The sequence below is a fragment of the Stylophora pistillata genome, chromosome 2 (assembly GCF_964205215.1).
Source record: "Stylophora pistillata chromosome 2, jaStyPist1.2, whole genome shotgun sequence".
Taxonomy (NCBI): Eukaryota; Metazoa; Cnidaria; class Anthozoa; order Scleractinia; family Pocilloporidae; genus Stylophora; species Stylophora pistillata.
The window spans coordinates 56621715-56648901 of NC_142520.1; the positions used below are offsets into that span (position 1 = coordinate 56621715).

Sequence of the window (27187 nt, forward strand, 5' to 3'; positions counted from 1 at the left end):
TCTGAGTGGCAAGTTCAACAGCTCTCATTTTTTTCAGAAATCGAGCTCTTCACCTCATCAAGTTTTTGCTTCAGATACTTACTTTTCATTTGGCACATCTCCCGTTACACAGGGCGTATGTCATTTTCGTCGGTTGGCTCAGGTGCCTGTGATTCTATTTGTTGGGCTAACGGACTAGTAATATTAGGCAATGCTACATACTCTACGGCTGCTACTTGTCTCGGATTTATTAGGCCCATGCCTCCCATTTTCGCTGGCAGCGCCAGCAGCTCGCGTTCAGCTTATGTACATTTGTGATCTATAATAATTTCGGCATCAGCAATTGCACGCTCCAGAGGTCCGAGTAGATCCTCTATGTCAGTCAGAGTTCTCATAACGTACGTCCAGCGGAGCTTTAATCCAAAAGCAAACGCTGGGTAGCAGGCCAGCTAGGGCTGCGACAGAGCAGACTCAGCCAATTTTGTCACTTACTCTACCCATTCCTCGACTTTATCGTTGACGCACTGCTCAAGATAGGACCTGGAGCCCATAACAATGATTATAATGATAATAATAATGATAATAATAATAATAACAATAATAGGATACTCTATATACAAGGCTAAAAGATTAGGAAAAAAAATTATTAAAATGTTTAAACCAAACGTTTATGGCTGTTTTCCATCATCAGGGTTGAAAATAATGACCGTCTGTACATACATATATATCTTATGTGATTCCCGATGGGAAAAGTTTGAAGACATAAGAAATAACTTTTTTGTTCAAACTGGGGCGGAATTGTTGAATCATTAGCCCCTCGACGATCCTACGCTTGTGAAATGTTTCTGCTGTGGAGAGAACACGCTAAGTGGAAGAATGTGATGGATTTTCCCGCAAGTGTTTTGCAGGTTCAGAGGTTTGAGCAGGATTTGAATGCTCAATCGACCACTTCCTCGATACTGCCTTTAGTTAGAACAACAAGTTTAATTGCAGCGTCTTTAAGAAACCGGGAAAACTACCAACATATTGGAAATCTGAGGTCCCTACTGAATGGAAAAGGAATTGCATCACTGGCGTACTCCATAGAGCCAAACGCATCTCTACCGATCTTGACAGGGACATAGAAACTCTTAAAACATCTTTTGTCAATGCAGGTTATCCCAGGCGTTTTGTTTCGCATACAATCAACGAATTTCTAAACGACTCAATGCAAGATGACAACATCATTCCGAGTTTTCTCTTCGAAAACCGAAAGAAAGTTTTTATCAAGCTTCCTTTTTGCAGTAAAAACGAGAGATTCGGTAAGACGTTTGTTACAAAACTCAACGAGCTCATTAATTTTAATTTCATCTTTGTAATCCTGTGGCAAAGAAGGCAAATTGAAAGCCTTAAAAATACTCACGGATCCAAAGTTGTTTTACAAAGGAGATTGTCCTTGTGGCGTTAATTGTATTGGCGAAACTGTGAGAAATTTCACAGTACGTATTTCGGAGCATTCAAATCCTGCTCACACCTCTGAACCTACAAAAAACTTGCGGGAAAATCCATCACATTCTTTCACTTGGCGCGTTCTCTCTTCAGCAGAAACACTCCAGAAGCGTAGGATCGTCGAGGGGCTAATGATCCAACAATTCCACCCCAGTTTGAACAAACAAATTATTTCTTATGTCTCCAAACTTTTCCCATCGAGAATCACATAAGATATATATGTATGTACAGACGTTCATTATTTTCAACCCTAATGATGGGAAACAGCCGGAAACGTTTGGTTTAAACATTTTAATAATTTTTTTCCTAAACGTTTAGCCTTGTATATAGAATATCCTTAATTAAGCGAACATCGTGGACAATAACAATAATCTTTATTTTTCTTATAATAACCATAACAATAATGATGATTATAGTAAAAAGACGTTCGGTAAAAAAAGTCAATGCAGACAGCAATTCACTATAATTGATATCATTTTAATATTTGACCCCACTGCAAATTACTAATGATTCAGATGACTTTGTAAAGATCAATGCAGACCAAACTCAATTTAAAAAAACTGCCAAAATGTAGTCAGATTTGTGATGAAAATGTTTATTTTCATGTGTTTAGGACAAGTTTAAGGATTCACCAGTTGTTCTTGTGACATCTGATCACCAAAGAAGTGGAAAGGAACACGACGCTGCGTTGATCTGGACAGAAGATTTAACCAAGGACTCGTTCAAGGCTTGTTTGCGGGAGCTACAAAACTTTGACGGCAAGCATCAGGACATTTATGTGGTATGTGATGTGCTTTATCTCTGTTGAAAAATAGATGAAGCTCTGAGGTTAGGGTTATTTTCTCAAGGCTCACCAAGGTATCGGCTTTCCTCAGTAACACGCTTGGATCTTTGCATTTGTACTCAAATTAGATTAGAATTCTCTTAGTTTCTTTCCATTACAATTTTATTCATTCAATTTTGAGATCTTTTACTGTGTGAAATCATTTTAACTCATTGAATTTGCGTTATGGTACTCACTAGAAGTAAGTGTTGTTTTTTGTACTGGTTCTTTACAGACCTGGTTTGCATTTGCTAAGTTGCACAAGCCACTCTTCACTGAGCATGGCTCCGTAAACTTTCCAAATACGAATCCACCAACAGATGAAGACAACAACGCTTACTGCGAGGTAAGTGTACAGCGTAAGGCTGAGTCGAGCCCTGCGATTATAGAAAATTAGAGTAATTAATGATGATGCTCAAGGAAACAGTTATTCAAGAATTTCCTTCAGTATCTGTTTTTCATCTTACTGACAGCTTGAACACTTTACACGAAGTTACAATGCGACGCCATCTGTCCAAATATCAGCCAATCACAGCACAACAGCGAGTGGAAACTTGGCACCAGCTCATAATGGCATTTCTACTTGGATTGAGGTAAAAAGCATGTTACGGTAGACTTTAAAAGAATCGGCTTGAAAACGGATGCTTGATTATCAAAAATCATCCAAAAGAAACTCTCAGCTTGTACCCTTTTTATTTTTTCCCGCTTTCAATATCGTTGCGAAAAATGTTGTAGAGGACAATAACTCGACAGAGAGGGAAATGTAGAATTCATTTAAATAATAGACTTCGAATTTTTTTGCAGAATATGAATGTGTCTGGATTTAGAATCTGTGTTAAGGAACTGTACGGGACCAGATATGATCCTGTGTCAGTGAGTTATGCGGTCCTTACAGGTCGGTATGCAACTAAACTTTGCGGGTTAGATTTCATCAATATTTAGACGGAGGAGACGCAGATCATTTAGTAAGCTTTGTCACATATGAATACATATATCGTATTAGACCTTTTGCTGTCGAGTATCGTTGAGTATTTTTTACGAGTTGTGCCGTATTTTGACGAGCCCTACCGCCTCGTCAAAATACAAATAACTAGTAAAAATTGTCAGCGATAGGACACGACAAAACGTCTAATAAATTATTTATTGTACAACACGCCAAATTGGGTTCTGTCCTCGTGTACCGGTTCACAAGAACCAATACAAAAGACCAAACAATACACAATAGCTAACCGATAACTCCTAAACAAAGAAAAAACAATGGTAATTCCCTTATAAACCGGTACACCAGGACAGAACCCCAAATTGTTATTTCAGTGCGGGCGAACTTCGCGGATATTTATTTACGGGGAGTGCGTGACAGAAGTATGTGAAGCGGAACGGAATTGGCGCGTTGTTGTGTTTTTTGGATAAATATTCGCCAGCCATTCCGACTCTTCGTCGCTAGAAAAATGATTTAATGTCCGCCATTTTTTTTGTAACTTCAATCCAATTCGTCGCTTGCTCGATGCGAGAAAACCTGTCTAACCGGTTCTCCGGAGTAAAAATACCGTGTGATAGTTGTACTCGTTTTGGGCGTTATTTTTACTCTGCGGAGTGTAGGTGGATAATAAATTTCTGTTACTCTTTCCAAGATTAAATCACGCACATTTAATTCCAGACATCTGCAATCCCGGATGGAGCTACTTTAATGGATTCTGTTACTACACAAGTGATACCTGTGCAAACTGGACAACAGCTGTAACAAAATGTAGACAAGAAAACTCAGTCCTTGTTGATGTCAACAACAATGAAGAAAATGTTTACATTCAACATCGCCATGATGGAGATAAATCCTGGTTGGGTTTGAATGACAGATCAACAGAAGGTGACTTTACTTGGGCGGATCGTGGACATGGAAACTTTACAGCCTGGGCCAAAAATCAGCCAAATAACTTCAAAGAAGAAGATTGTGTGCACGCACTTGGTGTGAAATACAGCTATGAATGGAACGACGTGCAGTGTAGTGGTTGTCGTCAGTTTACTTGTAAAAAAGGTGAGTCAAACATATTGAATGAAGTTTTTAAGGTGTCCTTTTCATGAGCAAACACAGCTGATGTTTTACAATGGCTAGTTTGGTGCTAATAATGATCCAGTTATGTCTGGACTTATCCTGGTTTTGGACACGTCCAGCAACTTGTAACATTCTTTCCCTCCCGCACAAGATGTCAGTCCATCACATATATGTCCTTGCATTTTGCCACGTTTCTTTGCAGGACAGTTCACTGATAACAATTCTTACTTTTTGATGGTGAGCCACTGAGAAAGCTGGGTATCTCGCTTAGGATACGGTAGACCTTCGCGAGCCAAATTTTGACAACATATTTTTTTAATTGCACTCCAAACAAAGCATTACTATTTCAACTACAGTTTAAAAAATATATATATTTTAAGATATTGAAATGCACTCAAGTTGTTCACGAAAACATTTTTTCGAACTGAATTCCTTTAGCCGCCAAAGTAAAAAAGGAAAAAAGCCCCTGGGTTAAAGCTGGAAAGCACATTTCATATCCCTTCCATTGATATATAGTTTATGGTGGTTACGCTTTAAATAGCGCGGTAACAATTTTTTTCGCGAACAACACCTGCGAAGGTTCACCGTATCCTTAACCATGTCAAAGAACACAATGATTCTATTGTGAGACTCAAATTTGACCCTCTTGTTCCGAGGTCCAGCTGTACAGTCAGATGTTTTTGTGTAATAGTTATCGGGCTGGACTGGTGACTGGTCTGATGTGAGACTCAGAATGGACCACTGTGCTGTAGTTTTAGGAACCATCAGTCTATCAGGAAAACTGACTTCAGAACTTTCTGAGGTCTTTTAAGGGGGAGTGGGAGGCATGGATATCAGCGATACTCGTAATCGGTTCAGGTTACGGAAATACGCTCCGTCAGTAATATGGGTAATTAAGTGCGAGGGGCCTTACTTAACCTTTTCTGTTTCTTCGGTGTTTATAGATTGTTTATCGCTCCATTTTATTCCATTACTAGACTTAGATGAATGCCAACATGATCTGAATTATTGTCACAAGCTGGCCACGTGTACAAATGAACGTGGCTCATACAAGTGTAAGTGTAAAGCTGGATACGTTGGAGATGGATTTGACTGTTATCACAGCTATGCAGGTGAGATGTGTTGACAAACAGCTTGAAATACATTTTTATAGCCCTTTATACCAAAAAAAAAATGTAGGAATGGATGTTAAGTTTACAAGAAACTGTCGGTAAAGCAGGGAAGTGAAAGTTTGATGTTCGTACCTCGAAATTTTAACCGAACTCTGGCTTTCTTTTCAAACTATGATAGGAAAAGAACTGATTTCAAAATCTCTTCTGAGCCTGTTATCTGTCTCAAAAAATAGTTATGGAAGATTGTTTTTCATTTTGTTTTTGAATACGTGAAAAGTGTATTCTGTACGTGACAACTGAGTTGAAATTCTTCTCATTTCCTATTGTACTGATTAACATAACGCTTCGCAGAAGAGGACAAGTTTCCTGTCCCAGGAGCCTCAGTAGTTTATGCTCTGCGTCACCAACGATTTCTCTAATGTTCAGTTGTTTGCTTTTGTGGTGTCAGTGTTCCATATCTTTTTTACACAATAACATGTAAAAATGTTATGGCAATGAAAAAAATTGGGTGTCAACGGTGAAATAATTCTTATTTCCTGTTTTAAGGCATGGGTTATTCGGCAATATTGGCAAACGATGACAATTACATTGGATCCCTGAGAGGTTGGTTAAGCCCTGTGGTGCAGAGCCAGTCCTCTTACTGGAAGCGCTGCTGGAGAGCATCAGTGGATGGTTGGGCTGCCTCTACCTTTCACTCATTGTGTGACAGCAAAGGGCCAACAGTGACCATTGTCCGTGTGGGAAAATACATATTTGGTGGATACAACAGCTTATCATGGAGTAAGTGCATAACCTATGGTATTTGCTTGCCTTTTCTCCTCGCTTAAATTAAAATCTACAAGCGCATCTGGTTTCTAGCTTGAAAAAAAAAAAGAAAGAAACAATCACTCAAACAAAATAAAACAAAACGAAACAGTACAATGGGGTCCATAGCATATTAGATCAGGAATACTGAACTGTGTCTAATAACAGTGTCTCAGAAGTAATAAACACTAATCATGCCGTTATTTACGAGTGCCTTTTAAGTTCACGTTTTCAACGAGCATCTATTTCTGCATAATTGTGAAAAACAAATTGCCGCCAGATGAATTATTTGACTCAGCAGTTACTAGAGCGATGCGCGAAAGAAGCGAGGGATATTTTCAAACAGGACCTGTACCAAGTTTCAACCACGGCAAGTGAATTTAAAAATTTCTAAATTTTGAACAGACCACTTTATTCGTCAGCTACTTATGCCCTCGTAACTTTAAAGTGGTTCAACCTTGAACAACGAAGATTTTACCATCGCTATATATCAGTATGATTATAAGTGTATTAATGGCCTCATGGATCACTCATTGGAGCCACTAGCCAACAGGGACGTTCATAATTATAACACAAGAAATAGGATTATACTTAGACTACCCTTTGCAACCAAAAATTAGGGTAAACAGAGAGTGTGTTATCACTTACCGAAAGATTGGAACAACCTAGATAAAGTCATTAGAAATGCCGCTGCACCTGCACCAATCTAAGTTCGGACCGTTTCTGGAAACCACAGTGACGTGATGAAAGTTTCCTAAACAAAGATTATAAGTGTTTGCTCCCTTAAAAGGAAACGACAGTTGAATAACATTTTGAATTATTTACTTATCATTCAGCTACTAGTTGTGGATACCAGTACACTTCGAGCGCCTTTTTGTACTCATTGGTTAACAAGCCAAGCTGGGGACCAGTGAAACTGACCCAACAAGGGCAGTATAGTTATCAGAAGAAATATTCCATATACAGTTGTTCTAGCTATGGACCCACATTTGGTGGAGGACACGATATTTACATTTCCGACAACGCCTCATCCAACACAAATTCTGACTCAAACCCTGGATACACCTACAGTCCACCATCTGGCCACAGTTATGGCAGCTCCTTCGCCCGATCATTCCTGGCAGGAAGTTACAACTTTCAACCTGATGAGGTTGAAGTGTTTTACGAAACCACTTAACACAGACCTGTTGAATCAAGTGTCATAAAATTCTCGAACAGAATTTAGAAAACTAAAAACGGTAATTCATCATTTTCAAGGCTTGTTACGTAAAGTATACTTATTATAAATAGCGTGAAAAGTTACACAAGTAATAAAATATTTCCAAAAAAGATCCTATGATAGGGTTTGTAGTCCACCCCAGGGGAGGACATCCATCTCACAGTAATCTCGTGCTGGGAAATCAACGTCTCCTACCCCTAACCCTGCAGGAGACGGGACCTACATTTAATCGTCCCTATCAGAGAAGACTAGAATATCTAACCATTACTCGATGTTACAGAAAGGTAGCATATTCTTCTCAATTTTTTTAAGACCTTCAGTGTTGGTCCGGCAGGGGCTTGAACCCTCGACCTCCCGCACAACGCTCCAGCGCTCTATTCATTGAGCTAACTGTTGTGTTGCACTAGTTCGCAATGACAGGCGTAGCTTTCGAAAAATTTTAAGTTTTTAATTTCCTATACTGTTTTTCAATAGTTGAAATAAAATACATATTAAAAGTCGGCGATTAATGTTCACTTTCGAACGTGTATTCACTAACATTGTCCCAGCCTATACTTGCGGTTGTATCCCTGGCTTTTTTGCGGCATCTGATAAGAACCAGCTGGTTTTATGGTCTCTTCAACTTTTCTCTCAGCTTTACAGTCCCTACATTTTTAGGGATGTTTTTGAGCACTGTACAGAGGTGTTTAACTTGTAGCAAGGAATCCTTCAATACAACAGTTTGGGTGTGTACAGCCAAGGAAAAATAAAAAATACTGCAAAGTCGAACCTTCTTACCTCCACTTCATTTTCTCTTGGTTCGTTCCAGCGAATTTAAAGGCCGCTTTATCGACCTTTTATCTTCGGATACCAACGAAACCGCTGGAGCATGTCTCGGTAGCTAGGTATGCCTGCGAAATTGGTATGATTACTATTTTCGGAACTATCTGCAAAACAGTTCTATTCATATCGTTCATTTCTATGTACGGGGAGAAAGTAATGGAGGTTAACCACCCAGGGGCTTTACCTTCTGTAAGATTCTCAAGACCTTCCTTGACCTGCAATGATTCCGGGATGAAATTCCAAAGCTGTTAGTACCTAAAGAAACTGTTGCCTGCTCTTGGCAGGCATGTGAAACGAGGCATTTAAAAGACGTCTAGCTACGGCCGCCGTTTTATTCGATAGCATATTTATATCAATATTTCTTTGTTTTATAATGGATTTTTAAAATAAATAAACCATTAATTTCTTAGGCTAATTGTTGAGCTCCAGCTTTTCTCATTGTCCATCACATGTTACAAACGAATCGAAGAAGGTGCCATTTTCAGTGTATTGGTCCACTCAGGTTCGCTAATCTTTAATCGAAGACACTAAGACTGGCCTGGTTTATTATAATACGAGGCTCTGGAGGCTCTGGAGGCTCTTATCGTGGAGGAAAGTCCTTTAAGAAATGAAAAAACTTGGTTTAATTTCTTCCTAATGAAAGGAATATTTCGTAGATATCACCACTACAGTTTATAATCAAGTTACAGTGATTTTTCAAGTGAACATCTTACTTCCTTTTTTCTGCATCCTATCATTCGCTTGAACCCTGTTCAACCCAACATCAGTATGCATATTCTCCATACTCTTCTCTATATATCTATATATATTTCCTGACACGGGGAATTTGTATAGCGATCAAGAACTTCTTAATTGGGGATCATTTCCTCTATTCCTGTGACCTTACCGTTCGTTTCAGGGCCGGGTTATATTCCATTTTACTAACAGTTTGTGCATTTGACGCGAAGTGGTCCGGCCGGACCGATACTCATGGTCTTAAAATAAGTGAGGAGAATTTGCTACCTTTCTATAATATCAAGAAATGGATAGATATTCTAGTCTTCTCGGATAAGGACGAATAAACCGTAGGCCCCGTCTCCTGCAGGGTTAGGGGTAGGATACGTTAATTTCCCACGCACGAGATTACTGTGTGGTGGATGTCCTCCCCTGGGGTGGGATGGGTGGGTGTTGCTCGGCATATTAGCATGTATTGCTAGGGGCCTGAGGTAGTGTATAGGATGCCAACGAGCATGTAATATACGCGATGTAATGTGATGCGTGATGGTGTGAAGTAATACCCTCGAGACCTGCATATAGATACAGCGTGTGTTTAATTATTTAGTTAGTTCTCTTGTGAGTACGTGAATACGTGCCACGTGGTACGTGCTAGTGAATGATTTAACGAATCTTACGTGACCAGAAAAAACAAGCGCGCGCGGAAAATTAGTCTTTGCATTTGCTCACGTCAGCAGCGTACACGCATTGGCAAATGAGGGACGCTAAATTGACCAATCAGAGCGCGCGCTTTACTTTGGTTATGTTATAAAACCGATTTCATTTTAACCGCTGTGTACTACACTAATCAGCCTCAACAAGCCGAGTTGAAATAAAGTTGACAAGGTGACGCAAGAGTGAAGTTAAGTAAAAGCAGAACTGTCCTTAATTAACTACCTCATTTAATTGAAAATTGCTCTACGTTTAGACAGTCCTGTGCTGGAGGCGCACATATACATGTTAGTCACATAAGTTCCTTTGTTCCACGTTATTTGCTCCATTTAAACTACTGGCTCAAATTTAAATTCCCAAAACGAGGAAAACACCTCCCCTTTATCTCTGCCGTGCGCTAACTGATTCTTTTGATAAATATACATCTCCTTCCCTGTAGGTATCTTCCTCCAAACTGGCAGGCTGAACATTTCTCAGACTCTGCAAGGTTGGAGCTGTAGCAGTGTGTGTTCACCTTCTCAACACTGTCGACTGCCTTGTTGCACAACAGTTGTATTCCCCAAAACATCCAGTGGATCGGGAACGGTAAGTAGTGGTTCATGAGCCGAAGCATTTCAAGGCGCCATCCAACATTGATCGGAGGTAATGGAAGGTCTTCAGTTGAGCAACACTCAGGGAACATTCTTGTGTTGCCATTTGATCGATTCCATTTTTGATCAATTTCTAGATCGAGTCGATTTTATTGATGCCGCGTCTTTGTCAATTGAATCTATTCCACAACACTTCTCCTCCTGATGAAATATGTTTCTTGTTTTATCTATGTTATTCATTTCCTCTTCTTACTCGGCTGCCACAGCGCAAACTGTGACCACATCTCCCTGGATATCATAAATAGTATCCCAATAGTTCTAGTCTGTATTTTGAATTAATATATTCCTATGTAATCAACAATATTTATTTGTCACTGTTAATTGAGACCCTATAGGTTAGAAACTGGGAACGAAAGACAAAGGAGACAAAATTTACTTTGAAGCCTTGGAAACTTAAAAGGGGAAACATCTCTGACAAGTTCCAGAGATTAGCACTTAAGAAATAAAATTCACCTCACCTTCTAAGCATCAAACATAGCAGCTGTGTGAAGAGATCAAAAACAATTCTGCGGGAAGGAAAGAGTAATGGAACAGCAAGATCCTTTGGCTATTTGAGGTTCTACTTTAGATTTTGCATAGGTCTCTTCGTCTTCAAGCCGTTTCACCTCCCTGGTGGTTTTCCCCGATTCTTTGGAACGAATTTTCTCCCTCAGGATAGGGTCGTTAGTTTTCCACTTTTTCAAATTAAACCCTCCCATTGCTAATCTCTTTGTAGCGTTCTGTTACAAGGTAAGTGCCTTGTCGGCAGTGCGTTCCCCCGTGACCAAATCGTCGACATAAAAGCTTTCCAACATTCTTTTCACACAAATGCAGGGTCCTTTTTTGCAAAGGTAGCTAGGTGGTGTCTTATAGTCCCATTGAGCAGAAATGGAGAGGCGTTCAACCCAAAGACCACGCAACAAAACCTGTACACGCCAATGCTCAAGTTTTGGTCGCGCACGTCCTCTACCCACAACAACCGCAAACTATCCCTGTCCTTCTCGTCTACTGCTATATTGAGAAACGCCTTCTCAATATCCCCCACTAACGCAATCTTATTTTCCATGAGCCTTACAAGGATGTCGAATAATAAGGGGTTTAGCGGGGATCCTGTGTGTAAATAGTTGTTCAAGGAAATTCCATCTTTTGTCGCCTTCGACGAAGCGTCATAGACAATTTTTAATTTTGTCGTCTCTGCGTCCCTGCGGATTAACGCATGATGAGGTAAATAATGGACCTTGTCGCTTGTTTCGTCTAATTCTGCCACCTTCTCGATTACTCCCGCTGCGAGTTGTTCCTTAATGATCGAGTCGTATTCGGTCAAAATATCTGGCTCTCTTTTCAGTCTTTTAAGCTTACCTTTCATGCGTGACAAGCTGTTATCGTAATTGTTTGGGAGGGGGTCATGACCCTGTTTCCACGGCAACTTAACCGAATAGCTCCCCCCTACAAACTCTATTTCATTCTCAAACGACTCGTGCCCTTCGTCGTTTTGACTCTTAATTCCCAGACTTTCTAAATCCCACAATCTACTAATCTGAAGGTCTAAGGTGGCCTTTACTAAGTCTACACTGTCTTGTCCTACAAAATTCACTGACACATCTTGCGAACTGGGCTCAAGAAAATCTCGCTTTTTTAAGGGGACCCGATAACACCCAAGCAAGCTCAGTCTCCACTCCAACAGGTTCTTCAGCTTCCCCCCGTTCAGTCCGACCCCTTTGAAATTCCCACAAGTAGTCCGCACCAACCAACAAATCGATTTCGAGTTCATCCCTCGACTGGCATACGTCAGAAAACGAAAAGTCACGCAAATGCGGGAAGTCATTTTTGATGACCTCCACATGCTCATTGCTTATTTGCGAGATGACCGGCACAACATAAGCCTCGAGCACCTGAACCCTGCCGCCGTTGAGAGGTTTTATATCAAAACGTACGACTTCTCGCAGACCAGCCTCTTTGCCTTTCTGACCGAACGTGCTTATTGTTACCCACTCTTTTCTAACAACTGGCAGATCATATTTACTTGCCGCTCTTGCGGTCACAAACGATCTATGACTGCCCGAATCCAACAAAACTCTAATCCTCCCCTGCGATCCCCCGCTAATGATCGCTTGAGCCGTTTGAAGTGCGATTCTACATTCGGTGCCAACGAGCTGGGTATTAACCGAGTTTTCTGCTAGACGGGTGCTATTTTCCCCAGAAGACTGCCCTAGTTTGGTTTCGCATAAACAAGTATTGTGTGAACCCTTACAGTGCTTACATTGTACAGTTTTTTCACCGTCTCTGGCTCTATGGCCCATATCAATACAATTAAAACATCTACCAAATCTAATAAGTAGTTTCTTACGTTCACCAATATCGTTCACTTTCGTGCAGTTTTCTGGCGTGTGTTTTCCTAGGTAGAAGACCTCTCCTTTCCTTGCAAAAAGCGCATTTCCTGTCGGGATAACTGACACGTTTCTGCGGTCACTGAGTCCACGTTGGTTCAAGCAGTGATCCTCTCGCAGTTCAACCTAGGTGAGTAGGGCCGCCAAAAATTCCTGTACACTCCACTCCAAGTAATTCGTTCCTCTAGTGATCGTCAAACGAATTGAAGGGGGATCCTTTCCAAAAGGACTGGTACGACTATCTCCGAATAATTCTGTTCTTCAACCTGTAGCGCTTGCAACGCTCTGTATTTCGACTCAACAAAGTCGTACAGATTTCGCAGCTTCACTGTGTCACCGTCGTTGAACACTGGTCGCGTGTTCAAAAGTTCGTTTACCAAGGTTCTTTGAATCGCAATCTTTTTACCAAACCGCTTTTTCAACAGCTCTACAGCGGCTGCATAGTTCGCGGCCGTCAAGGAGAATCCCGCAATCGCAGATCTCGCCGGTTCCTGGAGTAATCCCCTTAGGTACGAGAACCTGTCCACATCAGAAAGGCCTTCGTTGCGATGGATCGCACTCTCATAACAGTCCCAAAACTCCTGCCAATGTTCTAGTCTTCCACTGAACTTCCGTACTTCTAGTTTTGGAAGCTTTACTCAGGCGGTTTTTTGGTCGGTCGTCGCTGGGCTGGGCTGATTTTGCATCCTGTTCTGGTTTGAGGCTGGAAGCGAACTCACCACTTGGCTTGTGTTTGCTTCAGGCTGCGACATGTTCGACACAGCTGTTAGTTTTTCGTCGATCGCCACCAATCTTTGGGTCACTTCTGCCTTTAGTCTTGCCGCTCTCGTAATCTCCTCCGTGACCTCGTCTTCGGTGGAATCTTCCTTTGCGACGAGGTCGGCCAAAATATGCATGTCTAGAGGCAAGCTCTTCTCTAGCTGTTCTTCCAAAGTCACCTAGCCTTCCATTTTATCAGGTCAGCCTTTGCAGCGTCTTTTCCTAAACAGGCGTCGACGTCTGGAAGGGCGCTGGCCAGAAATCCTCTGTGCCCTGCTCTCACTCTTTTACTAGACATTTCGACTTAATCCGGCTCGAAGGACCAGGTGTCGCGGAATTTTGTTCCGCTCGCTGGTTCAACTGAGGTCTGTATCTATCACACCTTCTACGTTCTATTTTAACACGGAGTTTATTCTTCTACCTCTCAAGGGTTCTACTATCAATCTGATTACAATGTACGTGTGCTTCGGTTTTTCTGCTGTCTTACAAAATACAGTACTATAATCTATCACATGCACAGCTTACAGTAATATAACTATCGTACGATATATCAAGCCTAATTCACATGATCCCTTCCTTATTTGGTTCAATTAGCGCGTGCAAAGTACATCAGCTGATAAACTGTGCACTAAGTTCAATTTACTGAGGATTGATGCAATCTATCACGTAATCGTTTAACTAATTCCTTTTACAATTAATATTTGACTTATTATTAATGAGCAACAAACTTATTCCCCGACATCTGCCGTGATCTCTTGTTTTCCTTCAATAGGACGGATTTTAGCTAAAAAAAAATCATTTGCAGCTCGTGCTCCATTGCCAATTGATGGTCACTTTGGATTGCTCCAATTACAAGAGATTAGCGAAGCGGCTGTCCATAAGCAGTTCATCGGCCTCAAGGCAAATAAAGCAATTGGATTGGACAATGTTAGTGCAAGGCTTTTGAAGTGTGGCGCCTTATCAATAACTTATTTCATCACAAAGTTTATTAATCTGTGCACACGCACAGGGAAGTTTCTGGGGATATGGAAGTGCTCTCAAGTGACAGCTTTATTCAAATCAAGAACAAAACCAACAAATTATCGCGTATTTCGCTCTCTCAGCAAGATCTTAGAAAAGGTAATCCACTCTCAACTGGACGAATACCTTGTTTAAAAGAATTCACTTTCAAACAAGCAATTTGTCTTTCGTTGTAAATTTCAGTTTAATAGCCATTGCACTGTCTGACTTTGCCGATGAAGTCTTATTAAACACGGAAAAAGGAAACATTTGTGGTGATGTATTTCTGGATCTTATAAAGGCGTTCGATACAGTCGATCATGGGATCTTGATGTCCAAATTGTCTCCCCGGTCTCTGATGTGGTTTTCTTAGTATTTAAGTAGTCGGAATCAGCAAGCCTCTTGTGACAATAAACAACCCTAAGCCCTTCCAGTTACTTTCGGGGCTCCACAAGGAAGCATTTCGGGACCGTTATTGTTACTTGTGTTTATCAACGAACTACCTCCTGCTATTGAACACTCCAAGGCATCATTGTACGCTGACGATACCGTTCTTTACTGCTTCGCAAAAAGATCTCGCGAACTCAAGAGCAAGTTGAATGCAGACCTCTACAACATAGCATTGCGGCTAAAAGCGAACAAACTTACTTTCAACCTTTCTAAGACCAAATCCCAGTTAATCGGAAGCACCAGAAATTAATCTTATATTTCGTCATCGTCTCTACCTACTTTTCATTGTGAACAACAAACATATGAAATACATATATATGAACTGCGGTTATGAAACGTATATGTGCACGATCCTTCGCAGTAAAGCACTATTTAAGCAATAGTGAAAATCAGACCTGAAAAAAATTCAGGCCTGTACGGGATTCGAACCACTGACTTCTGCGATACTATACGAGGTCAGTGGTACGAGGTCAGTGGTACGAGGTCAGTGGTACGAGGTCAGTGGTTCGAATCCCGTACAGGCCTGAATTTTTTTCAGGTCTGATTTTCACTATTGCTTAAATAGTGCTTTACTGCGAAGGATCGTGCACATATACGTTTCATAACGAGGTCAGTGATACGAGGTCAGTGGTTCGAATCCCGTACAGGCCTGAATTTTTTTCAGGCCTGATTTTCACTATTGCTTAAATCGTGCTTTTATTACTGCGAAGGATCGTGCACATATACGTTTCATAACCGCAGTTCATATATATGTATTTCATATGTTTTTTGTTTGATTTATCATCTACGGGTTTATGTCGAATTAATTTGATGGCCTGCTCCCAGTTGGCTTGTTAGCTCAATTGGTAGAGCGCTGCACTAGTATCGCAGAGGTCAGTGGTTCGAATCCCGTACAGGCCTGAGATTTTTTCAGGTCTGATTTTCACTATTGCTTAAATAGTGCTTTACTGCGAAGGATCGTGCACATATACGTTTTCATTGTGAGCTAGATAGCGGAAAGAGGTTTAAGTATTAAGAGGTTATGTTGTCCTCAGACTTCACACGGTCAAATCACGAAGATTATGAGATTACTAAAGCTAATCAACGGCTCATTCTTTTACGCAGGATCAAACATTAGTTACCCTGAAACGCTTCCAAACTTTCCTATAACAGCCTCGTTTTGCCAGTTTTTGATTATGCTGACTTAGTTTCAGGTGACAGAAACAAGGCCGCGAAAATTGTTATAAACAGGCCACCTTATTCGTCAGCTACTCATGCCCTCGTAACTTTAAAGTGGCTAAACCACAACGTAGATTTTATCATCGCTGTATCACTATGTTTGCAAGTGAATTAATGTCCTTATGGATCATTCAATAGAGCTATTAGAAAACAGGGACGTTCATAATTATAACAAAAGAAATAGAATCATGCTTTGACTACTCCTTGCAACCGAAATACGGATAAATAGAGAGAGTGTCATCACTCACCGAAAGATTGTAACAACTTAGATAAAGCCATCAGAAAAGCGCCTGACATTGTCAGTTCTAAGCGTAGCATTTTCAATAGCTTTTTTATTGAGTTCTTCTTTTATTTCAAGTGCAGCTTTTTTATTAATTTGTAATTCAGTTTTTTGTTTTTAATTTTTTAAATTCTCTTTATTTTCTTTTGTGTCCCCAATTAGTTGTGAAAACTAAATACATTGACACATTAAGAAAGCTTTTACTTTACTTTATTTTACTTTACTTTATTTTACTTTACTTTACTTTATTTTACTTTACTTTATTTCACTTGACTTTATTTATTTTTATTTATATTTATCTCTAATTTTACTACATATAATCGGATTTACAACTTTCAATCTAACTTAGGACCTTTCTGAAAACTACAGTGACGTGATGAAAGTTTCCTAATAAAAGATTTGTAAGTGTTTGCTCCCTTAAAACGAAACGACAGTTGAATTATATTTTGAATTATTTACTTATCATTCAGCTACTGGTTGTAGAGGCAGTTACAGTTCAAGCGCCTTTTTGTTCTCATTGGTTAACAAGCCAGGCTGGGGACCAGTGAAACTGACCCAACACGGAGAGAGGAGGGATTCTATACACGGTTGTCCTGGCCATGGACCCGTATTTGGTGCAGGACACGATCTTCTTATCTACAGCGACTACTTATCCAACAAACGTTCTATCTCAAACCCTGGAGCCACTTACAGTCCACCTTCTGGCCACAGTTATGGCAGCTCCTTCGCCCAATCATTCCTAGCAGGAAGTTACTCTTTTCAACCTGATGAAGTTGAAGTGTTTTATGAAACTACTTAACACATATCTGTTGAGTCAAGTGTCATATAAAATTTGCATAGGATTTAGAAAACTAAAAGACGTTAAATCAGTAAATGAAACTGACTTACAATTTGCCCCTTTCCTTTGTAGACCCCGATCACTTTAGAGGCTTGTTACGTAAAGTAGATTCAGAATAAACAGCATGAAAAGTTAATGAGTAATAAAAGATTTCAAAAAAAAGTTCCTATCACAACGTGTGTATGTCTTGGTGAAAGTTAAGGTGGTTATCGTTTTTCCTTCCGCTCCCTTAATAAATCGATAGCCACGTTACACACTTATGCGCGCGCACGACCTCTGTATTTTAGTAACTCGCGCAGCACCAAAGATATATTTTTACCTGCAGATATCTGTACATTTTTCTCGTTTAAAATTTAGGAAAGAGACTTTCGAATTGATACGACCAAAGTTCAGGATTGTACGCTGAAGAAATCATTTTTCCATATTGATGACATTTAAAAGTACTCTCATTGAAATAATTCCAGTAAATAATTTTCATTTGCACGATGTAAAGAACGTCTCCTGATGAAGTCCTAATTGTTTTGTTTCTCCTGAGGAAAAATTAAATTGGCTTTAATTAAAGGTTCGAAAAGTTGGGAATAAACTTAAAGGTTTTTGACTGGCGAAGGAAATTCGAGGCGAAATACCCTCGAGGCGGCATCGGCAGTTTGGAGGATCGTGTAATCTGTGTAAATGCGATACCATGACCAAGTTCGCTTTCGTGGCGATTGCTTCGAAGAAATCTGGCACTAGTTCGCAATGTCAGGCATGGCTTCGAGAAATTTTAAGTTTTCATTTTCTTTTACCTTTTTTCAATAATTGAAACAAAATACACATTGAGGGTAGGTGATTAATGTTCAATTACAAATGTGTATTCAGTAACATTGTCCCAGGCTATACTTGCGGTTGTATCCTTGGCATTTTTGCAGCATATGATAAGAACCAGCTGGTTTTAGGATCTCTTCAGCTTTTCTCTCAGCTTTACAGTCACTGCATTTTTAGAGATGTTTTTGAGCGCTGTACAGAGGTGTGTAACTCGGAGCAACAAACCATTCAATACAACCGTTAGTGTGTATAGCCAATGAAAAGTGAAAAATATTGCAAAGTCCAGCATTCTTACCTCCACTTCATCTTTTCTTGCTTCGTTCCAGCGAATTAATATGCCATTTCATCGAATTTTATCTTCAGATACCAACGAAACCACTGGAGCGTGGTACTATCATTATTTTCGGAACTAACCGCAAAAAAGTTCTATTCAAATCTTTTATTTCTTCCTACAGTGAGGTAGTAGTAGAGGCAAACTACCTGGGGACATAACCTCCTGTAAGATTCTCAAGACCTTCCTTGGCCTGTAATGCATCTGGGGCTAAATTCCAAAGCTATTAGTATCTAAAGAAACTGTTGCTTGCTCACGGCAGGCATGTGAAACGAGGCATTTAAAGCAATACTAACTTAGGTCACTGTTTTAATCAATTACATATTTACCTCGATATTTCTTTGTTTTATATAGGATTATTTACGATAAATAAACTAATACTTTATCAATTTAATTGCTAAGCTCCGGCTTCTCTTCTTGTCCATAACATGAACGAACGGAAGGTGCCATTTACAGTGTATTGGTCCATTTAGATCGCTGGTGTTCGGAAGGAATTTTAAAGACTGATCTGGCTTATTGTGCGAGGCTTTGGAGGCTCTTGTTGTGGAGGAAAATCCTTTAAGATATGAAAAGATCTGGTTTCTTCCTCATGGAAGGAATACTCTGTAATTATCACCACCACAGTTTATACACAAGTTATAGTGATTTACAAGAAAACATTTTACTTCCTTTTTTTCTGCATCCCACCAATCAACCCTGTACAATCCAACATCCAGTACACAAATCATCGCCCAGAATTCTAGTGTCTTTCGCGACAATTACTTGTAGTACCCAGTTTTTCAATGCGCGGAATAATAATTGAGTTGGTGAAGCTTTCGGAATACCAAGTACTCTACGAACAATAAATGACTGAAAACCGACTGCTTTCGTGAAAGAAGTGGTAGTTATCAATCAAACGGTTTGATGTGCGAACTAAATCTCAAGGTGTGATAAAATCAACAATGAGCGGGTCTTTCACAAATGCTGAAGGGTTTTGTCAACAAATTCGTGGGCAGCAAGTTTTTCTCTCTCTTCGGCTACCCGAGTGCGATAGCCAATAGCCTATCACAGAGTAATTTTATCTTTAAAAGCGATGGGGAAAAAATAGTGAAATGACATCATTCGGTGAACAATCAAAATGCACGCTACGTGACTTGTACGAACATCGTTTGTGACGGATGATAATTACGAAATTCAAATTTGTAGTAGTGTTCTATTTGACCGAAACGGCATCAAAAGGCGAATCAGTTGGTTTAACGACCTAAGACGGAGCAACATATCGAGGCGTGCTAGACACCAGTCCGGCTTTTACGCATCTTTATGCTGTTTGTGATCGTGGTCTCGTTAGTATAACAGTTTAAAAATGTTATGTCAATAATTAAAGAAAATAGGTTGCCAAGGGTAAAATAGTACTCCTTTATTAAGGCCTGAGTTATTCAGCAATACTGGCAAACGATGACAATAACCCCAGAAGGCTGAGTAATTGGTTAAGCCCTGTTTTGCGGAACCAGTCCTCTTACTGGAAGCGCTGTTGGCGAGCATCAATGGATAGTTTGGCTGCCTTCACCTTCCACTCACTGTCTGACGACAAAGGACCAACAGTGACCTTTGTCCGTGTGGCAAAATACATCTTTGGTGGATGACAACAACTTATCATGGAGTAGTGCATGAGTGATTGAATTTGCTTGCCTTTTCTCCTCGCTGAAATTAAAATCCGAGAGAACTTCTGGTTTCTAATAAAAAAAAAATAAAACAAAACAAAACAAAAACCAAAAAAACAAACTAACTATCAAACTAGACAAAACTAAACAATACAATAGTGCTTATACACGGCATATTTGAGCTGCGTCTCCTAAGCAATATAAACCAAGCATATTCTTATAACCGCCTCTCGGTTAGCATAATGGATAGAGCGCTAGATATTCTAGTCTTCTCAGTCCTCGTTGATGTCAGGAGCAATGAAGAAAATGTTTACATTCAACATCGCCATAATGGAGATAAATTCTGGCTGGGTTTCAATGACGGATCAACAAAGGGCGAACTTTACTTGGGTTGATCGCGGACATGGAAACTTTACATCCTGGGCCAAGAATCAGCCAAATAACTTCAAAGAAGAAGATTGTGCGCACGCACTTGGCGAGAAATACAGCTATGAATGGAACGACGTGCAGTGTAGTGATTGTCATAAGTTTACTTGTAAGAAAGGTAAGTCAAAGAGGTCAAATGAAGCTTGTAAGATATCATTTAGTTTAAAATGCAGCAATCACTCACAAAGGTATAGTCTTACCAGGCTTATGACTCATCCCTTCTGAAGTCTACTATGGTTACGTCTCAGCGAAAAGCAACAAGGAATATAGCTACTCCACCTCCTAAGAGGGATGTCACTCCATTCCATGTTTTCCCTCATAGCATTTTGTCAACTTTTCGTTCAGGACAGCTTCCTGGTCTCTATTTATGCTCCCGGGTGGGAAGTATTTCTCGTGCTTAACAGCACAATACATTATTTATAGCTGTGGGCCGAAAGCTAAAGCTGACTTTTTTTTTATCGTTTTTGTGCTAAAAGGGTGATTACCCAATCTATTCCTTTACTAGACTTAGATGAATGTGAAAATGAGCTTAATTACTGTCACAAGATGGCCACGTGTACAAATGAACGTGGCTCGTACAAGTGCAAGTGTAACGCTGGATACCTTGGAGATAGATTTTATTGTTATAGATTCAGTGAAGGTGAGATATGATGACATAAGAAATAGTTAAAAGATACTATACTCAAGAGAATTATTCAGTTTTCTTTCAAACTACATTGGAGATAGAATAATTCCAAAAACTGTCCAATAAGTCCGTCATGAAAAAAAAATAGTTAGGGATACTGAAATTTATTCGTCGTTCACCCATGCTCATGACGAATATATTCCGTCACGACTAAGTTCAAATATATCTTTGCTGATTTTTTTACCCACTTGAAGCTTTCCGGACATTGCTGATCGCAAACGTAAACAAGATTTCGCATGTGCGCATTAGGCATGGCATATTATAAGACCATTTCCGGCCGGGGCTCGAACCCTCTACCTCCGAATGACGAATTAGAATGTGTTAAAGGTTAGAATGACTTGAAGATATGAAAAGATAAATAAATAATACAAAGTAAGATCATTGGTGTTACATTTCGGGTATTAGGGTTGGATCATTCCACAATACTGGTAAACGATGACAACTACCTTGGAACACTGAGTATTTGGCTAAAGCCCGTTGTGCAGAGCCCGTTCCCTTATTGGAAGCGCTGTTGGCGAGCGTCTGTGGATGGTTGGGGGGCCTCTACCTTTCACTCATTGTGTGACAGCAAAGGGCCGACAGTGACCATTGTCCGTGTGGGAAAATACATCTTTGGTGGATACACCGGTGCATCATGGAGTAAGTGCATGAAAGATTGAATTTACTTGCCTTTTCCCCTCGCCAAGATCAAGATCTGAGAGTATATCTGGTTTCTAGCTTATAAAAGAAACAAATAAACAAACAAAGCAAAACAATACAGTGGGGTCCAACTCATATTTGATCAGGAATACTGAACTTTGTCTCAGAAATGTCTCTCATAAGCAATACAAACTAATCATGCCGTTATTTTCGAGTGCCTTTTAGGTTCACATTTTCAACAAGCATCCATTTCTGCATAATTGTGCGGAAAATTTGCCGCTTGATACATTAATTGATTCATCAATTACAAGAGCATAACGTGAGCGAGGCGCGAAAGAAGCGAAGGAAAAACAGCATTTATACAGGAAGTTGAGGCCTGCACCAACTTTCAACAATGGCAAATGAATTTAAAAATTTCCAAATTTTGAAGTAAGTAAAGTTAACCGAGACTTCGAATTTTGTTTCAAGAGTTGTTTTCCTCCGGGCTTCCTGGGGCCAAACGGGGCGAAATTCGATATTCTGCACCCGGACTGATTCTTGATATTTTCAGGTATAAGGTCGCGAAAACGTTTCCATTTTATATAATATTTGCGAATGTTTTACCGCGATTGTGTCGATGAGTCAAGAAATATGATTTGAAAATAAACGCGCACACCGCCCTCGAATGAACGCCACTCATGAACAGAGGCGCTAAATATAAGGGCTAAAAATTTATTTAACGGCGTCAATCTGGTAAGAGATATTTGGAATAATGTGGAAAATTAATGATGACTCATAGCCTATCATGATATCCTTTGCACACGCTGATAGAATAAAAGTTCCCAAATTTTATCAGCGTCTCCAAAAATTTGAAATACAGATGTGAAGCGATGATTGGTTTAAACGAGGCGTCATCTGGTGAGAGCAGGTCTTCGATTTCACAATGCATTATCGCTGACGGAAGTCATGATACAAATCCATCTTCAATCGCGTCTGCTGTGAACTCTCGTTTTCCTTCGATAGGACGGATTTTAGCTGAAAAAGATATCATTTTCACCTCGTGCTCCATTGCCAATTGATGGTCACTCTGGATTGTTCCAATCACAAGAAATTAGCGAAGCGGTTGTCCAGGAGCAGTTACTTGGCCTCAAGGCAAATAAAGCAATTGGATTGGACAATTTTAGTGCAGGGCTTTTGAAGTGTGGCGCCTTATCAATTACTTATTTCATCACAAAGTTAATTAATCAGTCCATGCGCACAGGGAAGTTTCCGGGCATATGGAATTGCTTTAAAGTGACAGCTTTATTCAAATCAGGAGCAAACCCAACAAATTATCGCCTATTTCAATTCTACCCACTCTCAGCAAGATCTTAGAAAGGGTAATCCCCTCTCAGCTGTACGAATACCTTGATTCAAATAATTTACTTTCAAACAAGCTATTCGGTTTTCGTTGTAAGCGTTTAGCCACAGGCGGCCCAAGCTCTCTTTGAGAACCACAAGGAACACAATATTCATATCGATTTATAAGGATTTGTATGGGATTTTCTACGAGATAGCCATAGAGATAGTTTAAAGTGAAAATATTAAATAAAAATGGCTTACCATATTCCAAATGTGTGTTGCTTGTTCCTGGTGTCGTTATTTTACCGATTTCACTTGATTTAATCGGTTTTTTTTAATCCTGGTTTTCTCTTCTTAATCCTGGTCTTCTCTTTAATATTTTCACTTTTAACTATCTCTATGGATATCTTGTAGAAAATCCCATACAAATCCTTATATTTCGATATGCAAATTGTGTTCCTTGTGTGGTTCTCAACGAGATCTTGGGCCGCCTGTGGTTTAACAACCACTACATTGTCTGGCTTTCCCGATGAAGTCTTATAAACATGGAAAAAGGGAATATTCGTGGCGCTGTATTTCTGGATCTTACAAAGGCGTTTGATATAGTCGATCATGAGATCTTATGTCCAAATTTTCTCCCCGTCTCTGGAGTGGTTAGTATCTGAGTAATCGGAATCAGCAAACTCTTTGTGACAATGTACTATCCGAAGCTCTTCCCGTTATTCGGGGTTCCACAAGGAGGTATCTTGAGACCGTTATCGTTCCCTGTGTATATCAACGAGCTACCTGCTGCTATCTAACACTCTGAGGTATCATTGTACGTTGACGATACCGTTCTTTACTGCTTCGCAAAACGACCTCGCTTGCTGGAGAGCAAGTTGAATGCTGTACAACGTAGCACTGTGGCTAAAGAAGCCAACAAACTTACCTTGAACCGTTCTAAGACCAAATCCCGGTTGATCGGAAGCAATAGAACTTATTTCATATTTCGTCGTTGTCTGTATTTACTTTTAATATTGAGTTAGACAGCGTAAATAGGTTAAAGTATTTAGGAGTTATGTTGTACTAAAACTTCACATGGTCAGATCATGTAGAGTATGAAATTTCTAAAGTTAATCAACGACTCGGTCTTTTACCCTTAAACGTCCGCAAACTCTCCTGTAACAGTCTTGTTGTAGCAAATTTTGATTATGCTGATTTAGTTAGAAAACTGTCCTAGTCAGGCCACTTTGCTCAACCTTGAGCTACGTAGATTTTATCATAACTGTATCAGTATGTTTATAAGTGTATTAATGGCCTTATGGATCACTCAGTTGAGTTACTAGCAAACTGGGCGTTCATAATTATAACACAAGAAGTAGAATCATGGTTAGAATACCCTTTGCAACTAAAAATTGGGCTAAACAGAGAGTGTGTTATCACTCACCAAAAGATTGGCAAAACCTTGATAAAGCCATTAGAAATACACCTGCACCTGCACCAATCTAAGTTGGGACCTTTCTGGGGACCACAGTGACGTGATGAAAGTTTCCTAATCAAAGATTATCAGTGTTTGCTCCCTTAAAAGGAAACAAAAGTTTAATAACATTTTGAATTATTTACTTATCATTCAGCTTCTAGTTGTGGATACAGTACACTTCGAGCGCCTTTTTGTTCCCGTTGGTTAACAAGCCAAGCTAGGGTCCAGTTAAACTGACCCAACGAGGAAAGCATAGTTATCACAGAAGCTATTCCATATACAGTTGTTCTAACTTTGGACCCAGATTTGGTAGAGGACACGATTTTGTCATTCGTGAGTACGCCTCATCCCACAGACATTCTTACTCAGACCTTGGATACACCTACAGTCCACCATCTGGCCACAGTTTTCAAAGTTCCTTCACCCGATCATTCCTGGCAGGAAGTTACCATTTTCAACCTGATGAAGTTGAAGTGTTTTACGAAACTACTTAACACGTATCTGTTGAATCAGGTGTCCTAAAAAATTCGCACACAAAACTAAGAAACGTTAATTCAGGAAATTAAATTGACTTATTATTTGCATGTTTCCTTTGTAGACTCCTCATCACTTTTAAGGTTTGTTACTTAATGTGGGAACAAGAAGTGATTTTGAAAAGCATTTAACAATGACAAATTGCGATAAAACATTTCTTAAAATCATTTTAAGATTAAAAAATTGCTAAAAGACGACGACATCGGCTCTGTGGTTGTAGCGATGGACAAACCCGAACACATCCGCCTACTAAGCACTGCTTCAGTTGATAACACCTCTAAATTTACACAAGTTGATGACAAGCGACCTAAAATGCGTGGACGATCACCCAAACACTTCCACCCGCTCCTTCAGAAAGAGAAAGAGTTGCACGAAATCTTACATCAAATTTTTCGTAAAGAAATTGTCAATTCACTTTCTCCTAAGAGCACAGGTGGCCCAAGCTCTGTCACAGGCTCTGTCACAGGCTCTTTCACAATGGATTATTAAAGAGTTTGTATTGTGGTTAGTTGGACTTTCTTTCAAGCTCCGTAAATGTAAAGTTGTGTGAAATAATCAAAGAAATAAAGTCTTACCTTCATACAGAGTAGTCTGTGTTGTTGTCGTCGCAATTTGCGGCCGTTTTGTGTTTTAGCTTGACGCCCTAATCACCAACGAGTCACGTACACAAAAAAGGGGAAGGTAGGAAACTTCAGTTGACACATGCTCGCCAAAATTTCTCGAAAACAGCACTTAAATACTTTCCCTCGAATCAAAACTTGACAGCACGAAAGCCAAATAGTCGGCCCTCTAAGTTCACCGAAAAAAATCCCGCAAAAGTTGATTAGTCGAGCAACCATCCCAGCGAGAATTTCAAATGAACGCCGTTCTGAATTATTCTAATACGTGGAAGAAACATCGTGTGCAGCTGAGAGACCGTTAATGCACATTCAACTTGGACCATAGTCAAATCTTTTTCAATGGGTCCTCCCCACAATCTTGTAGCACCAACCCTTCACACAAACTAAGGTACCCCGGGTAAACTCCATATTTGTAAAAATCCATCGAAAACATTGAAGATGGACAGTATTGACAATCTAGTCAAGTCGATGGAGTTTACCCGAGGTACCTTAGTATGTGTGAAGGGTTGGTTGGTGCATGTTAATCCTCTCAGTTATAAATTATTAGCTTGGACACACACATTATAAAATTGTACCTTTGAACTGATCATTGCAAAATCCTAATCAAAAGCGATCACTCAAACTCGTTAACGAAAATTAGCCTTTGATTATTTTACGTAAACGTGTAAGTTTGAATTTTGGCCAGCAACAGGTTTTCTCCTGCCAAATAATTATAAATAGCTTCTTGCAAAGTAAAAAAAAGTAATAATAAAACGTGAAAGCAACAGTTATTGAGGTAATCTCTCTTTTATTCTCTTTGCCTCATTTTCTATCGATACACATTATTGTCGTGCACGAAAGGGTATAACATATATGCCTTATCCTTCTAAGAGATCTTAAGTCAAGTCTCAGACACGCCATCTTTTCGAGTTTGGCAATCCTGTGGCCCGCATCTGATGGCAAACACATTCGTTAAACGGTTCAACACTTACAATATTGTCAAACGATGGTATGCATATGTTTGTTAGGTAAGGGTACTCAATGAGAGGTAACAATTTTCTCCCTTAAAATAAATTATTTTGTCATCATATGGTGATGAAACCCTTGGTCTCGCCAATAAGCCCTAATTACTGCCTCATTAATCCGGTTTGAATATTCTTTCCCCTCTACTTAAATTAATGAATTTGGAAATAACATGAAGGCCCATAAAGGTTTGGAACCTCTTTGTAGGTGTCTAAAGACAAATCCTCGGAAATATGATAAAAATTTGCTCGTCTCCTCACGGAAGCAAAGACATCGAATCGCGATTTTTGCAACGATTATTACAGAGGAAAACTTCTCTCTTCAGGGTCAAGCTGGAAATATTTTGCAGAAGTTTCCGCAAAAAAATAAAAAAACCTACTTGGTTTATTTACAAGTTGCACTACTCTGTGGATCATAGAGCATTGTGTCTTGATCGTGCAGCTAC

At 39.8% G+C, this 27187-nt stretch overlaps 2 protein-coding genes and 1 pseudogene across 2 annotated transcripts in view; 2 read left to right on the forward strand and 1 right to left on the reverse strand.

Moving 5' to 3' along the window:
• LOC111319519 (uncharacterized) overlaps nt 1-27187 on the forward strand; it is a 49006-nt gene that overhangs the window by 5742 nt on the left and 16077 nt on the right. Inside the window, exon 10 of the mRNA XM_088748635.1 lies at nt 2081-2248. Within this exon, the coding sequence (XP_088604761.1) occupies nt 2081-2248 (168 nt within the window). The remainder of the gene's footprint in view (nt 1-2080; nt 2249-27187) is intronic.
• Nucleotides 2738-7988, forward strand: LOC148740563 (uncharacterized). Its single transcript, XM_088748636.1, has 6 exons — nt 2738-2883; nt 3095-3185; nt 3948-4322; nt 5318-5452; nt 5999-6232; nt 7093-7988. The coding sequence occupies exons 2-6, from the start codon at nt 3098-3100 to the stop codon at nt 7431-7433; spliced, it is 1173 nt and encodes a 390-aa protein (XP_088604762.1). The 5' UTR covers nt 2738-2883; nt 3095-3097; the 3' UTR covers nt 7434-7988.
• LOC148740564 (uncharacterized) lies at nt 10867-13634 on the reverse strand (annotated as a pseudogene).